This window comes from Camelina sativa, chromosome 15, assembly GCF_000633955.1.
Source record: "Camelina sativa cultivar DH55 chromosome 15, Cs, whole genome shotgun sequence".
NCBI lineage: Eukaryota > Viridiplantae > Streptophyta > Magnoliopsida > Brassicales > Brassicaceae > Camelina > Camelina sativa.
Genome location: NC_025699.1, coordinates 1,896,091 through 1,909,145, shown reverse-complemented (window position 1 = coordinate 1,909,145; position 13,055 = coordinate 1,896,091). Strand labels below are relative to the sequence as shown.

The 13,055-nt window shown below is 38.2% G+C and overlaps 5 protein-coding genes across 5 annotated transcripts; 2 read left to right on the top strand and 3 right to left on the bottom strand.

Annotated features, from left to right (window-relative positions):
• On the top strand, nt 2,040–3,660 carry LOC104744659 (glucose and ribitol dehydrogenase homolog 2-like). Its single transcript, XM_010465742.2, has 4 exons — nt 2,040–2,230; nt 2,415–2,788; nt 2,877–3,235; nt 3,477–3,660. The coding sequence occupies exons 1-4, from the start codon at nt 2,117–2,119 to the stop codon at nt 3,497–3,499; spliced, it is 870 nt and encodes a 289-aa protein (XP_010464044.1). The 5' UTR covers nt 2,040–2,116; the 3' UTR covers nt 3,500–3,660.
• Nucleotides 3,705–5,727, bottom strand: LOC104744658. The gene is made up of 7 exons (XM_010465741.2): nt 5,577–5,727; nt 5,151–5,245; nt 4,985–5,064; nt 4,847–4,902; nt 4,496–4,608; nt 4,310–4,371; nt 3,705–4,110 (listed from the first exon to the last, which is right to left on the bottom strand). The coding sequence occupies exons 1-7, from the start codon at nt 5,692–5,694 to the stop codon at nt 3,801–3,803; spliced, it is 834 nt and encodes a 277-aa protein (XP_010464043.1). The 5' UTR covers nt 5,695–5,727; the 3' UTR covers nt 3,705–3,800.
• LOC104748023 (putative pentatricopeptide repeat-containing protein At3g05240) lies at nt 5,914–7,608 on the top strand. Its single transcript, XM_010469717.1, has one exon. It carries the CDS (start codon nt 5,914–5,916, stop codon nt 7,606–7,608), a length of 1,695 nt encoding a protein of 564 aa, XP_010468019.1.
• Nucleotides 7,656–9,270, bottom strand: LOC104744657 (signal peptidase complex subunit 3A). Its single transcript, XM_010465740.2, has 6 exons — nt 8,951–9,270; nt 8,725–8,772; nt 8,361–8,423; nt 8,194–8,247; nt 8,019–8,105; nt 7,656–7,929 (listed from the first exon to the last, which is right to left on the bottom strand). Exons 1-6 carry the CDS (start codon nt 9,074–9,076, stop codon nt 7,804–7,806), a joined length of 504 nt encoding a protein of 167 aa, XP_010464042.1. The 5' UTR covers nt 9,077–9,270; the 3' UTR covers nt 7,656–7,803.
• LOC104744656 (uncharacterized PE-PGRS family protein PE_PGRS54-like) lies at nt 9,949–12,824 on the bottom strand. Its single transcript, XM_010465739.2, has 3 exons — nt 12,471–12,824; nt 12,281–12,356; nt 9,949–11,750 (listed from the first exon to the last, which is right to left on the bottom strand). The coding sequence occupies exons 1-3, from the start codon at nt 12,498–12,500 to the stop codon at nt 10,105–10,107; spliced, it is 1,752 nt and encodes a 583-aa protein (XP_010464041.1). The 5' UTR covers nt 12,501–12,824; the 3' UTR covers nt 9,949–10,104.

Genomic DNA, 13,055 nt, shown 5'->3' with positions numbered 1-13,055 from the left:
CCATCATCATCTCCATATGTTCTCTTCTTAGCCCTTTTAGCTCTTCGTGTAAATCATAATTACTTTGTAACGGTTACTTTTTCTTACCGTTAGGATCTATTTCCTTCTTTTTTTTACGCAGCCCTAATAAGTAGAAAAAAGGAAACAAACCGACCTTCGCTTTTTTTCTTTTATAAATACTGTCTCTTGCCTTCAGTCCTTGAGGTTTCAAAGATTCATCATTCTCTATTTCTCTTCTTCTTCTTCTTAGGGAAACACACAAAAAACATCATCTTTCTTTCCTTCTATCTTCTTTTTAAACACAGAGTTTTCTTCTCGAACAAGTTATGGGATGTTTGATCGTCGATCTAATGGAGCCGTTTGATGTGATCCATGAAGTAAGTCACTCTCTGCGACAGAGTCATTCTTCATCTCAGAACCTATAAGATTGATCGGACTCGGAGGAAATCATCGTGTTACGTTCGTAGATTGATCGGAATCCTATTTCTCTGTTTTGCTTTCGTGACTGCATCTGCCATGTACGGATGTACCCACCACAGAAACGCCGTCACCGGTGGATTACAAAGAGGAAAACTGAATGCTACGACGACAGGGTTTTAATAGTTAGGCTGGCGTAGAGGAGTACGCATGAACATGAAGACGGAGTTTTCGTCACCAAAACTAGGTTTGTTGCTTTCTCAGTTTCCTTTTCTCAAAGCTTTTCTCTTTCAAATATTTTTTTATTTATTTTAACTATATAAAAAATTGTTTTTAAAAATTCACTTAAATTTTTAATATGTGGAAAACAAACCGAGTTAGACATCTGTCCTATTCTACGGGTCCGTTAGAGGTGTTATTAGCTCAACCGGTTTCTTTGTAATACTAATTCAATACTTAGATTAGTTTTTATGGTTACCAAAATAATTTTTTTATGTAAACTATTTTTTTTTTAAATGATTTTTTTTCAAAAAAAATATTATTCTAACTAGTTGTTTATTGTATAAAGTATTTTTATTTTAAATAATCTAAATGTTAAATTTCCAATACGTGGAAAACAAACCGAGTTAGACATCCTGTCCCATCTTACGGGTCTTTAAGAGGTGTTATTAGCTCAACCGAATTTCATGTAATGTTAATTTAACACTTAGATTAGTTTTTATGGTTTTTAAAATAATTTTATAATTTAAACTATTTTTTATTATGTAAACTGATTTTGGAGGTTTGTTTTTTGCAACTGTTTTTGATTTTTAACTTAAGTTTTTGTAATTTTGTAAACGATAAAATTCCAAATGTTGAAAATAAATCTGGTTAAGCATCCCGCTCTATTCTATGGATTCGTAAGACCTGTTATTAGCTCAACCAATTTTTATGTAATGTTATTTAACACTTAAACTGGTTTTATAGTTTTCAATCATATCTCATCTAAGTTGATTTTGTTTTTCCTGACCATTCATGAGGACAAAACCGAAGATTACCGAGAGTTTATTGATTCAGAGTGATCGCGGAAATTATTTTTAAAAATCGTTATTATAGTATTACAAACACGAAAGCTTAGAAAGACTAACTCTTGTACTGTACCAATTAATCTTGATTTTATGATTAATGATGTATTGTGAAGTGTTCTAATCCAAGTTTCTCCTTTGGTTTTTCAACTTCCATATTATATCCCTTTTAGTTGTTAGTATTAGATTCGTATAGAACTATAGACAGTCTAGAGTTAGATATTTTCAATGGGACAATGTAAATTCCTATAAAGGATATCTACTTTCATTCAAAATTATAGCCCCTTCAGACCAAATTTTTATACCTCAAACAAAGATAGCTACATATAGTCACAAGGAATTTGTGTCATGTAGACCATGAAGCATGCAAGTTTTTGTATATATCTCAATCACTCAATGGGACTAATGTTTATCCCAAATAAGCTGATTTTAACCACGTGGACTCCTCCTTAGCTGCGCCGTTGCAATGACTTGTCCACGTCACCGAAATTGATATGCAACGTGGTACATCATTCAAAGAAGCTCTCAGTTTAGACGCCTTTTTTTAGCTTATTTGTTTCTCTTGATCATTCATAATTTTCATATATAGGGTAACTTTTTCGGAAAAAACTTATCGGAAATTTTGAGTGTGAAAGATGGCGAGTGGGTTTCCGCCGCAGAAGCAAGAGACACAACCAGGGATACAACATGTCATGGAGCCAACTCCCGAGTTCTCTAGCTCTAACTACAAACCTTCCAACAAACTTCATGTAGTTTTTTCGTTTTCCCATTTTGGATCACTTTAATAAATCATATCCATCTAAAAATCATACGACATGCATATATTTTGACATAACTGAGGCTACGATAGGAAAAAAAATAACATTTAAATGCAAAATGGGCGTTTTATTCATACCTACGTGTATCACAAGGTATCTTTGAAATCATCCGCAGGGAAAAGTAGCACTCGTGACAGGAGGAGACTCGGGGATAGGTAAAGCAGTGTGTCACTGTTATGCGCTTGAAGGAGCGAGCGTGGCTTTCACGTACGTGAAAGGTCGAGAGGACAAAGACGCAGACGAAACGCTGCGTTTGCTTCACGAGGTTAAGACGAGTGAAGCTAAAGAGCCAATCATGATCGCTACTGATTTAGGGTTCGAGGAGAACTGCAAGAGGGTCGTTGAGGAAGTTGTGAACGCCTTTGGACGCATCGACGTGCTTGTGAATTGTGCAGCCGAGCAGCATGAGGTTTCGATTGAAGATATCGATGAGGCCAGGCTTGAGAGAGTGTTTCGTACCAACATCTTCTCGCAGTTTTTCTTGGTCAAGTGAGTAAAAAAACCCTAACACTCGGACTCTGGTTTGGTTAGAGTTTAGATCTTATTATGTACCGTAATTGTGGTAATCAAATCATAGGTACGCGTTGAAGCACATGAAGGAAGGGAGCAGTATCATAAATACGACGTCGGTTGTTGCATACGGAGGAAACTCGAGCTTACTAGAGTACACATCTACTAAAGGAGCCATTGTTTCCTTCACACGTGGCTTAGCTCTTCAGCTTGCTCCAAAAGGTATTCGTGTGAACGGAGTGGCTCCTGGTCCGGTCTGGACTCCTCTGATAACCGCATCCTTCTCTGACGAAGCGATCAAGCAGTTTGGATCAGAGACACCAATGAAAAGAGCGGCTCAGCCTGTGGAAGTGGCTCCTTCCTACGTCTTCTTGGCTTGTAACCATTGCTCTTCCTACTATACTGGCCAGGTCCTCCATCCAAACGGTAAGTTCTGGTTGATTTGGTTTTGGTTCTGAATTTTGATTGAATGGGTTTAAAAAAGGGAAATTAGAGTTTAATTCGGTTTAGCTTCTTTTGGTGCGGTTCTTTTAGAATAAATGAAACTGAGTTATTTTACACCGGATTGGGTATTCCTACGCGCTAAGTCCATCACAGTCCTCTGTTTCTTGGGTTTAACATATTCTCTGTTTGTGGCCTATTGTAACGCAGACGTGTTTTGGTGCAGGTGGTCTTATCGTGAACGCTTGAACTTACGGTTGTACATGTCTGTGTTTAGGAAGTTCTTACAATAGTTGTGTAATGTAATAAGGTGAAATGTTGGTGAAGTTGTGTGTTTGTTTTATATGATGAATAATGTAAAAACAAAGAGAGAAATGAATAATAAAACAGGTTTTGTGGTTGGTTTCTTCGAGGAAAAGATCTTCTTAGCATCACACAAAGACAAAGTAAAACAAATCAAAACAGGTATACCATTAATCAGTCGTCAGTACAGTTCACAAGAGGTTATATGAGTTTCTTTATATTGTACAGAAGTAATAACGGTTTTGTCTTAGTCTGAGTCTTCCTCGGAGATAAACAAGTAAGGAGTCACTCGTGTTCTTATGTTATGTTCTTCTTCTTCCCGTTCTTCATTAACCGCACCAATCTCTCTTCGGTTGTTCCAGCCTAATTGCTGCTTATAGATTCCATCATAGGCCTCCATGTTCAGCCCCGATGCTAGGAAGAGTTCTAGCTCATCCACAAACCGGTCTGTTCTCGCCATTACAAATGGACGTGCTGCTTCTGAGACGACTGCTTTGAATTGTTCTTGGTTTGTTGTCTCTACGCTTCTTGCTTCTTGTTTGCGTCTCTGTTCGAATCTAAAATGAGAGAAAGCAAGTCATTTTCATTCATGCCACCCAGAGATACAGACTAATTTACCGCTTTCATAAGCAACTTAAACACGTATAAACTGATGATGTCCGCAGAACATCAAGCTTCTGCTTTGATCAGTTAAACTCTAGCCAATCAAAGATATATCCATAAGCTTTTAAGTTAAGTTTTCCTTAAGAGCTTTACCTTTTGCAGAAGGATTCCATCACACCGACCAAATGGTGCAGAACAATATCAACATCTTCCTCCTATAGAAAAGGGACAAAACTGAGTTAAAAGCAAGAACAAAATCATCTTTGTACAACAACTCAACAAGAACATAACAGCAAAAAGGCAGAAATATACAAGAAAGAGATTTGCACAGATTCAAACCTGCATTAGGGCTTGGAGCTCTCTCCTCAACCAGGCTTCAAGCCAACGGTTTGGATAAAGAAACTTTTGCAGCTTCCAAAACCGTGCAACATCAAATACATCAGCCACGAAACCTGGTTAAGCCAGACCGAGATTAGAGATTTCATAAAAATCTCATTCTTGATTGATAGACACATTTGATTCTACTGACAAACTAAATTAAGTAACAGATTTCCAACTCTTGTATCAATTATGTTATGCGCAAGCGTGATTTTGATCTTTAGTTTCTCGGTAATATATTCATAAGTTCCATCCATCATAAGAAGGAAAGACACAACAGGAGAATATGTACAAGCAGAGAAGGGAAAAAACCTGATTCGGTGTAGTAACATCTCAACCTGTATCTCTGTTCTTTTGTCAATACAAATCTGCAAAACAAAGATGAAACCAGAGTTAGATACTCTCTAAACAAAGTATGTCCAACTATAGAAAACAAAACAGCTAACCTACCCATCTGAAATATTCCGGTTGATATAATGCCGCTCAAAAGAACACCCATCGTAGTTGTGGATGATCGAGAAGTTATCTCTCTGCATAGTGTCATTATAGTCATTCCTGTAAACAACTTCCTCAAGGTGTTGTTGTGAGCAGAAAATAGCGTTTCTAAGAAGCAAACCTTACAGAGAGGACATTTCACTGAAGATAATTGCTTAGAGGCCTTGCTGGAAACAACTTTGATCCATTGTTTGATGCAACTGAAACAAAACTTGTCTGCAACACAACAGAAAAGCAAAACAAAAATATATATATATGTTCTAAACAGTTTATATTCAACTTTTACGAATGTATCAGTCATTACCTAAAACCATAGCCTAGCTAAGATACACAGACACACAAGAGCTAATAATCAATTCAATCCTTTTTGGAAAATTAACTAATCAAATCTGTTTAAATTGGTCACAGAAAAAAAGTGAGGGGTTCAAAAGAAACCAAAGATTGAATCTTTAAACTCTATATGAAATTAAGGAATCATCTATATAACTTTGGCGCATAATCTAATCACAAGTTTTAACAGAAAATTTGAAAGAGAGGAGAAACGTACGGAAACAGGTATCGAGGTAAGAGTCTTGGCGCATTAGTCCAAGGCAGATAGGACATGGATCACTATCGGGTCCGTCGTCGATGGAACCACTCCCACCGGCGATCTCCTTCGCCGCCATAACCAACTCAGGTCTCTTCAGTTTCCGCTTATTCGGTATTACGACGTCGTGTAACTAACACACCCTTTTATATATGTATCTTCTTTTGCAAAATATTGCAAAATTAAAGCTAAAATGCTTTCAACATTCAAATTGAACCCAAAACTATTTAAAAATAACAAACTTCACCCGATTCTATTTAAAGGTGTGAACTTTGGTGAGTGAGACTGAGTTTGAAATATGAAGAAGCACTACAAACCAATCCTCTCCCAATTGGAGAATTGCAGATCCATGATTGAACTGAATCAACTCCATGGCTTAATGATCAAATCCTCAGTTATCAAAAACGTCATTCCTCTAAGCCGACTCATAGACTTCTGCACTACTTCTCCCGAGACTATGAATCTCAGCTACGCGAGATCAGTTTTCGAAATTATCGATTTCCCAAGCGTGTATATATGGAACTCGATGATCAGAGGCTACTCAAACAGTTCAAACCAAGATAAAGCATTGATCTTTTACGAAGATATGCTTCGAAAAGGTTATTCTCCGGATTATTTCACTTTCCCTTATGTGCTTAAGGCTTGTTCTGGGTTAAAGGATGTTCAATTCGGGAGTTGTGTTCATGGGTTTGTTGTGAAAAATGGGTTTGAAGTGAATATGTATGTTTCTACTTGTTTGCTTCATATGTATATGTGTTGTGGAGAAGTGAATTGTGGTTTGAGGGTTTTTGAGGATATCCCAAAGTGGAACGTTGTTGCTTGGGGAAGTTTGGTCTCTGGGTTTGTGAATAATGATAGGTTTAGCGACGCGATTGAAGCGTTTAGGGAGATGGAGAGTATTGGTGTGAAGCCAAATGAGACAATAATGGTGGATCGTTTGGTTGCTTGTGGTAGGTGTAAGGACATTGCGGCTGGGAAATGGTTTCATGGGTTACTTAAAGAATTAGGCTTTGATCCATATTGTCAGTCAAGATTTGATTTTAATGTGATATTGGCTACAAGTCTCATTGATATGTATGCAAAATGTGGAGATCTGAGAACCGCAAGGTATCTGTTCGATGGAATGCCTGAGAGAAACTTGGTTTCTTGGAACTCTATTATCACAGGGTATAGTCAGAACGGTGATGCCGAGGAGGCGATGCTTATGTTATTGGATATGCGTTCTGCAGGTTTCGTTCCAGATAAAGTAACGTTTTTGAGTATGATCAGAGCTTCCATGATTCAAGGGTGTTCACAGTTGGGACAACCGGTTCATGCGTATGTTTTGAAAACTGGCTTTATGAAAGATGCTGCTATAGTTTGTGCAGTTGTGAATATGTATGCTAAAACAGGGGATGCTGAGAGCGCAAAGCAAGCGTTTGAAGATTTGGAGAAGAAAGATACAGTAGCTTGGACTATTGTGATCATCGGGTTAGCTAGTAATGGGCATGGGAATGAAGCATTGGGTATGTTCCAGCGTATGCGAGATGAGAGTAATGCTACACCTGATGGAATCACATATATTGGGGTTCTATATGCTTGCAGCCACATAGGTCTGGTCGAAGAAGGACGAAGATACTTTGCGGAAATGAGAGATCTTTACGGCATAGAACCAACTGCTGAACACTATGGATGTATGGTTGATATCTTGAGCCGTGCTGGTTGTTTTGAAGAAGCAGAGAGATTGGTAAAGACTATGCCGATACAACCCAATGCTAATATATGGGGTGCATTGTTAAATGGTTGTGAGATGCATGAAAATATAGATCTTGCAGATCGGATAAAATCTGTGGTTGCTGAATCAGAAGAACTCGGTAGCGGAATCTATGTTCTTCTATCTAATATTTATGCCAAAGCTGGCAGATGGACTGATGTTAGGCTAGTTAGAGAATCCATGAAAAGCAAAAGGATAGCTAAACTGTTAGGTCATAGTTCTGTTGAAGCAATGTTATAACCTTGATACTAAATTTTGTTTTAATGATAAATGAAAACTACTTGAGATCACTTGAAAGAATATCTGTGTTTACTGCTAAGACCATTAGTACTTTTAAATTAGTTTTTCCTTCAAATAAGAAAAGTCTGAAACTTTTCAGAAAAACTGAAATTCAAAAACTCTTGGACGATGTTTGATGTATTCATTCAATCTTCATCATCTGTATGCATCTGGTAAACTGTAACCAGGCATGACTATTTTGTCAGCAAACATCTTGCCAGTCTTGGGCATCACATGCCAGTGTAGTGTCAAGTTGAATTCTTTTCCACGAAGATTTTGTCCCTGAAAGATCCCAAACGATGATCAGTTTCCGTATCTAAACAAGTGTAAAAACGCAGAAGACTTGGTGGGGTTTGTTTAGATTAGTGTACCTGATCGATGAAACGGTACTTGTTTGAGACTTGAATTCGGAATTTGGCATCTTCCTTGGCAGGGATTATGGCATCCCATAGAGAAACCTGCAAACGAAATGTGAATATCCATTAGTGATTAACTGAAAGATGTACAAATCCCTCAGAAGAAGGCTTTGCATTTGAGCTGTAAAACCTGATTCAGGGAATTCTTCGGGGTTTCATACTCTGCTGCTACGAAAACGAAAACCTGCAAACATGTTCGGTTTAATAAAAGATCATCCAGCAGGAGCAGCCCAATTTGCAATGGATTCAGGTAGTATAGCAAAAGACAAGTACTGTAAGTGTTTTCAGATGTTAAACCTGTTTGGTGTTCCAAGTAAATAGTGACTGCAAGTCTGCTGATATGTCCAATGTCAAGCTGACCTGTATGACAATGTAAAAAATGGTCAGAATTTGGAATAACCGACAGAGGGAACTCGGGAAACTGGGTAAAGAAGAGGAAGCTACAAAAATGTATGCTTAAACTTAAGGGTAGATTCAGTAACCACAAATCAACAATCTGACAAGAGTCTTATAAACTACTATCACCAGTGTCTTAAGTTAATCAAAATTCGAAAGCTTTGATATGAATTACTAAACTTGGGGAATAAAGCAAGCACCTTTAGCATTCATGAACATATATATATAAGACATAAAAAACCTTAGGTCAAGGTCGAACCCATACCTCATCGTTTCCATGAGATTGCTTCTTAAACCGATTGATATTAAGTATCTGCAAAACAACAACACAACCAAAAACACACACAAATAAAAAAAACACAGGCTTTCCCATGATTCCACATTCGATATAAACAACTTAAAAGACAGATCAATTCACCAAACGCAGATCCGCGGCATAGGAAGCAGCTATGGGATATATGTAAACCAAACGCAGAACGTTTTAGAAATACCTGGATCTCAGCAGAGGGGTTTTGGTTGCTGAATTTGTCAGAGAAAGACGCGATTGCGCAGATGAAGGCAAGCGCCGTGATTGCGAACGTGAGCAGAGCATTAGCTCTGTATCCAAAAGTATGCATCTTTAATCTCCTTTCCCCCTGCTACGATTAATCAAATCCTTATTATAATTTTTTTCACCGGGGACTTATCGCTCGATCCCGTCTCCGTTACAAAATTTTGAAGAAGTAGAAGAAGACGAAGACAGAGCGTTTTTAACTTCTCTGTTTAGTGATCGTTTCTGTAATGTGATTGGTCAAGACACGTATGATCCCCGATGGGGATGCTATGTAAATCGGTATTTATACCCGGTTTAATAAATCGTTACATCGATATGGTTGACTGATTAAACCGGAATGAGTTTAGTACTAGGCATGCTATATCTTTCAGGCCCAATAGAATAGAGTATACCAAAATATTATTAATTGTTCCTCTAAAAAACCCATCAGCAAAGCAATGATAAAAGTCAGAAACACAATATTTGTCTGCATTGTATCTGGCCAAAATATGAATTCAAGTTTTGACAAGGACACTTACGTTTTCTAGTGAAATCATTGGGAGTGATTTGATTTATTTCTCGAATCATTCATACACTAATTTGACCTTTTGAAAAATTACTTGGTAGTACACAATGTGGCTAATTCTCAAAGATCTTATCTATACTTTTGTGGATTGTTTTTTTTGCTAAACATCACAATCTACACACATAAGTCTCTAGTGCTGGTACTTTATGGGTCAAATTTAATATGGTCTATGATCAACAGTAGTGGCACACTATACAGATTTATTATATCATAAATGATAATGCTGTATACCTAACTATACTATAGAGACGGCTGCTAAATCCTTTTCACACACAAAAAAAATAAAGACAAAAGATATAAACACCAAATCTTACTTTGTAATGTATCCAATAACCAAGCCTACAATAACCGTTCTTTTGCCGAAATCGAGATATTATAAACATCATTCCACTAACAAAATTAAAGCACATTTTGTTTTCCAATCCTCAAAAAGTAAAAAATAAAAGATAAGGACAACCAAAAAAAATAAAACATAAGACTAAGAAGACAAACATTCATGTCCATATTCTAATTTAACATTACATAGATCACATAACACTACAACCACCAGGATTCTCATCGCTGAACATATTAGTATAAGAATCCGAGTGAGGAGGTGGCATCGGAGGCGGGTGAGCATAGTTGACTGCAGGGTAAGGCCGAGCATACATCATTGGATGGTACATGTCACCACCACCATAGCCTCCATGAGCTGCCGCTTGTTGTTGCTGTTGTAGTTGTTGTTGTTGTTGTTGCTGCTGCTGTTGGTTCATCATCATTTGCATATATTGTTGCTGGTTCATTTGATGATTTGCCTGAGGTGGTGCCTGATAATATCCCCCACCTCCGCTCATCGGTAAGCCTTGAACCGCCGGGTAAGCTCCGCCTTGTCCCATTGGTCCCATCGGAACACTTGGACCCATCATACCCATAGGACCACCTGGACCCATCATACCCATCGGACCACCTGGACCCATCGGACCAACTTGACCCATTGGGCCACCAATCCCTTTGGCACCGTGGTTATTATGATTGCCCTTGTTACCTCCACCTCCTCCTCCTCCTCCTTTGCTGTGTTGTTTGATAAGCTCATCAATATCATGGCCCCCATGGCCACCTCCTTTGGACCCGCCACCTCCTTTCTTAGGCCCACTATCATAATGTTGAACTCCTCCTGCTCCAGATGATTTGACCTTGTTACCCCCACCCCCATCTTTCTTCCCTGCGTCCTTCTTCTTCTCATCTCCTTTACCACTTTTACCCTTTTTGAAAAACCCTAGAAGGCCACTAGCACCACTTTTGGCATCTGTTTTTCCGGTTTTGCCCCCACTTCCTTTATTCTCTTTCCCTTCTTTCTTACCCTTCTCTCCTTTACCTCCCTTTTTACTATCTTTTCCATTTTTACCCTCACTCATTCCCATCATTTGCACCGGAATCTCAAACCCACCACCACCGCCGCCTCCGCCTTTCTTTCCTCCTCCTCCGCCGCCGCCACCTCCGCCTTTGAACCCATTCATCATCATCATTATCTCATTAGGCCCCTTAGGTCCACCACCACCGCCATGATGACCATTCATCTGAGGCATCTTGTTTTGCATCATCATCTTGTTAGGAGGCATGTGATTACCTCCTCCTCCATGACCCATCTCGTCATGGTCATCTTCATCATCATCGAACTCATCATCATCATAATCATCTTCACTGAAATCCTCATCATCATAGTCATCCTCACTAAACTCATCATCATCTTCTTCAGCAAACTTAACTGACTTCTTCTGATCTTTAGCTGCCATAGGCGGCGGCATCTTCATCTGACCACCACCATTACCACCGCCCTGAGCAGCAGCAGCAGCTTTCATCATCATCATTTGCTGAATCTGTTGATGAGTCAATTGCATTGGTTGGCCATGTCCATGACTCTGACCTCCTCCACCGCCACCAGCTTTACCCTTGACTTGGTTACTCTCTTTTCCACCTTTTGGCTTACCGTTTCCATTCATGTTGAGATTTGCAAATTGTCCATTCATATTAGGAAACCCTTTCCCTCCTCCTCCTCCGCCCCCGCCTCCACCACCGCCTAAGATCTCGGCATGTTTGCCTGACTTGCTGAGTTTCTTAACCAGAAGAGCTGGGTCAACGTTCCCTGTGACAGTCACTCTCCCTTGTTCTACATCTGCTTTTACAGAGTAGACGCCTGAAATCAAGGAAAAAACATAACAGAACCAATGTAAGAAAGAGCTTTCTCAAGAAAGTAAACACAATTTGTATGAGTCGAGTTAAAATTACATTGGTTCATGTGGAAAAATTACAAAACTTTGGACTCTATTAGCTAAAATTAGGAACTTTTATGTCAGATTATACCAAGCAAAACTCAAAAAATTCTTGCTGTTGTTTAGGGAAATTGACATAAAAAGAGGACACAAAGAGATGGCAAATCTCAAAACTTTGAACTTCATTGTTTTGGAAAAACTAGCAGTAACCTCTTTGATGTGAGAGATGAAAGTATCACAAAACAGGATATAAAACCTACAGACAACACAGTTCATAAATTTCAGAGCTTTCATATGTCTGAGCTGATAATTTAATAAATAAAAACTAAATATTTATAGATCCATGGATTCTGAGGAGAACCCACTTCATAAATATCAGACCTTTATGTTAATGTTTTGAAATCAGCTTAACCAAATTAACATTTTGAAATGACAATATAGAGGAAGAAAAGACCTTCAATTTTCTGCAACTGTTTCTTCACTTTATGCTTACATCCTTCACAGTGTACGTTCACTTTCAGAACACAAGTCTGCAAGAACCAAAATCCGAACAAACAATTAGCTCTATAATAATAAATCTACACACAGAGAAGCTTGAAGAAAGAGAGAGAGAGAGAGGAAGAAGAGAAGGAGAAGACGTATACCTGAAGTTTCATAACATCTTGTTTATTCATAACTTCTTCTTAGATTTGTATGTTTTACACAGACACAACTCTGTTTTTAGAGACAGAGAGAGAGAGAGAAAAAGAGTTTCAAACTCAAAACTCTTTTGTTCTTCTTTTCTGAGTTTTTGAAGAGAAGAGGAGAGAAATGGTGAGAGAGATTATAAGAGAGAGAGAGAGAGAGAAGGTGTTTTGTGTAATAAAGGCGGTTGAGAGAGAGAGAAGAGAGAGAAGCTGAAAAAACACACTCAAAACTTGTGTTTTGTTTTATCTTTGTTTCAGGGTTTCTTATTTCTATGTCTCTGTTAAACCTAAGAGAGAGAGAGAGAGAGAGAGGGCGGTGGCACAGGTAGCAAGAAAATCTTCCAACTTTGATTTTTGCAAAAATATCTTTTTTAAATTGACACTTTTTATTTTATTAATACTTAATAATTCAGTTTTAAATTTTTTTTGTACCTTTTGTTTTGTTTATTATATTTTTCTTTGGTTTACAGAGTTGAGGGAAAGAAGAAGCTTAAAGGCAGCTTCTTTCACTTTGGGGCAGAACTGAAGAGTACAGTACAGCCT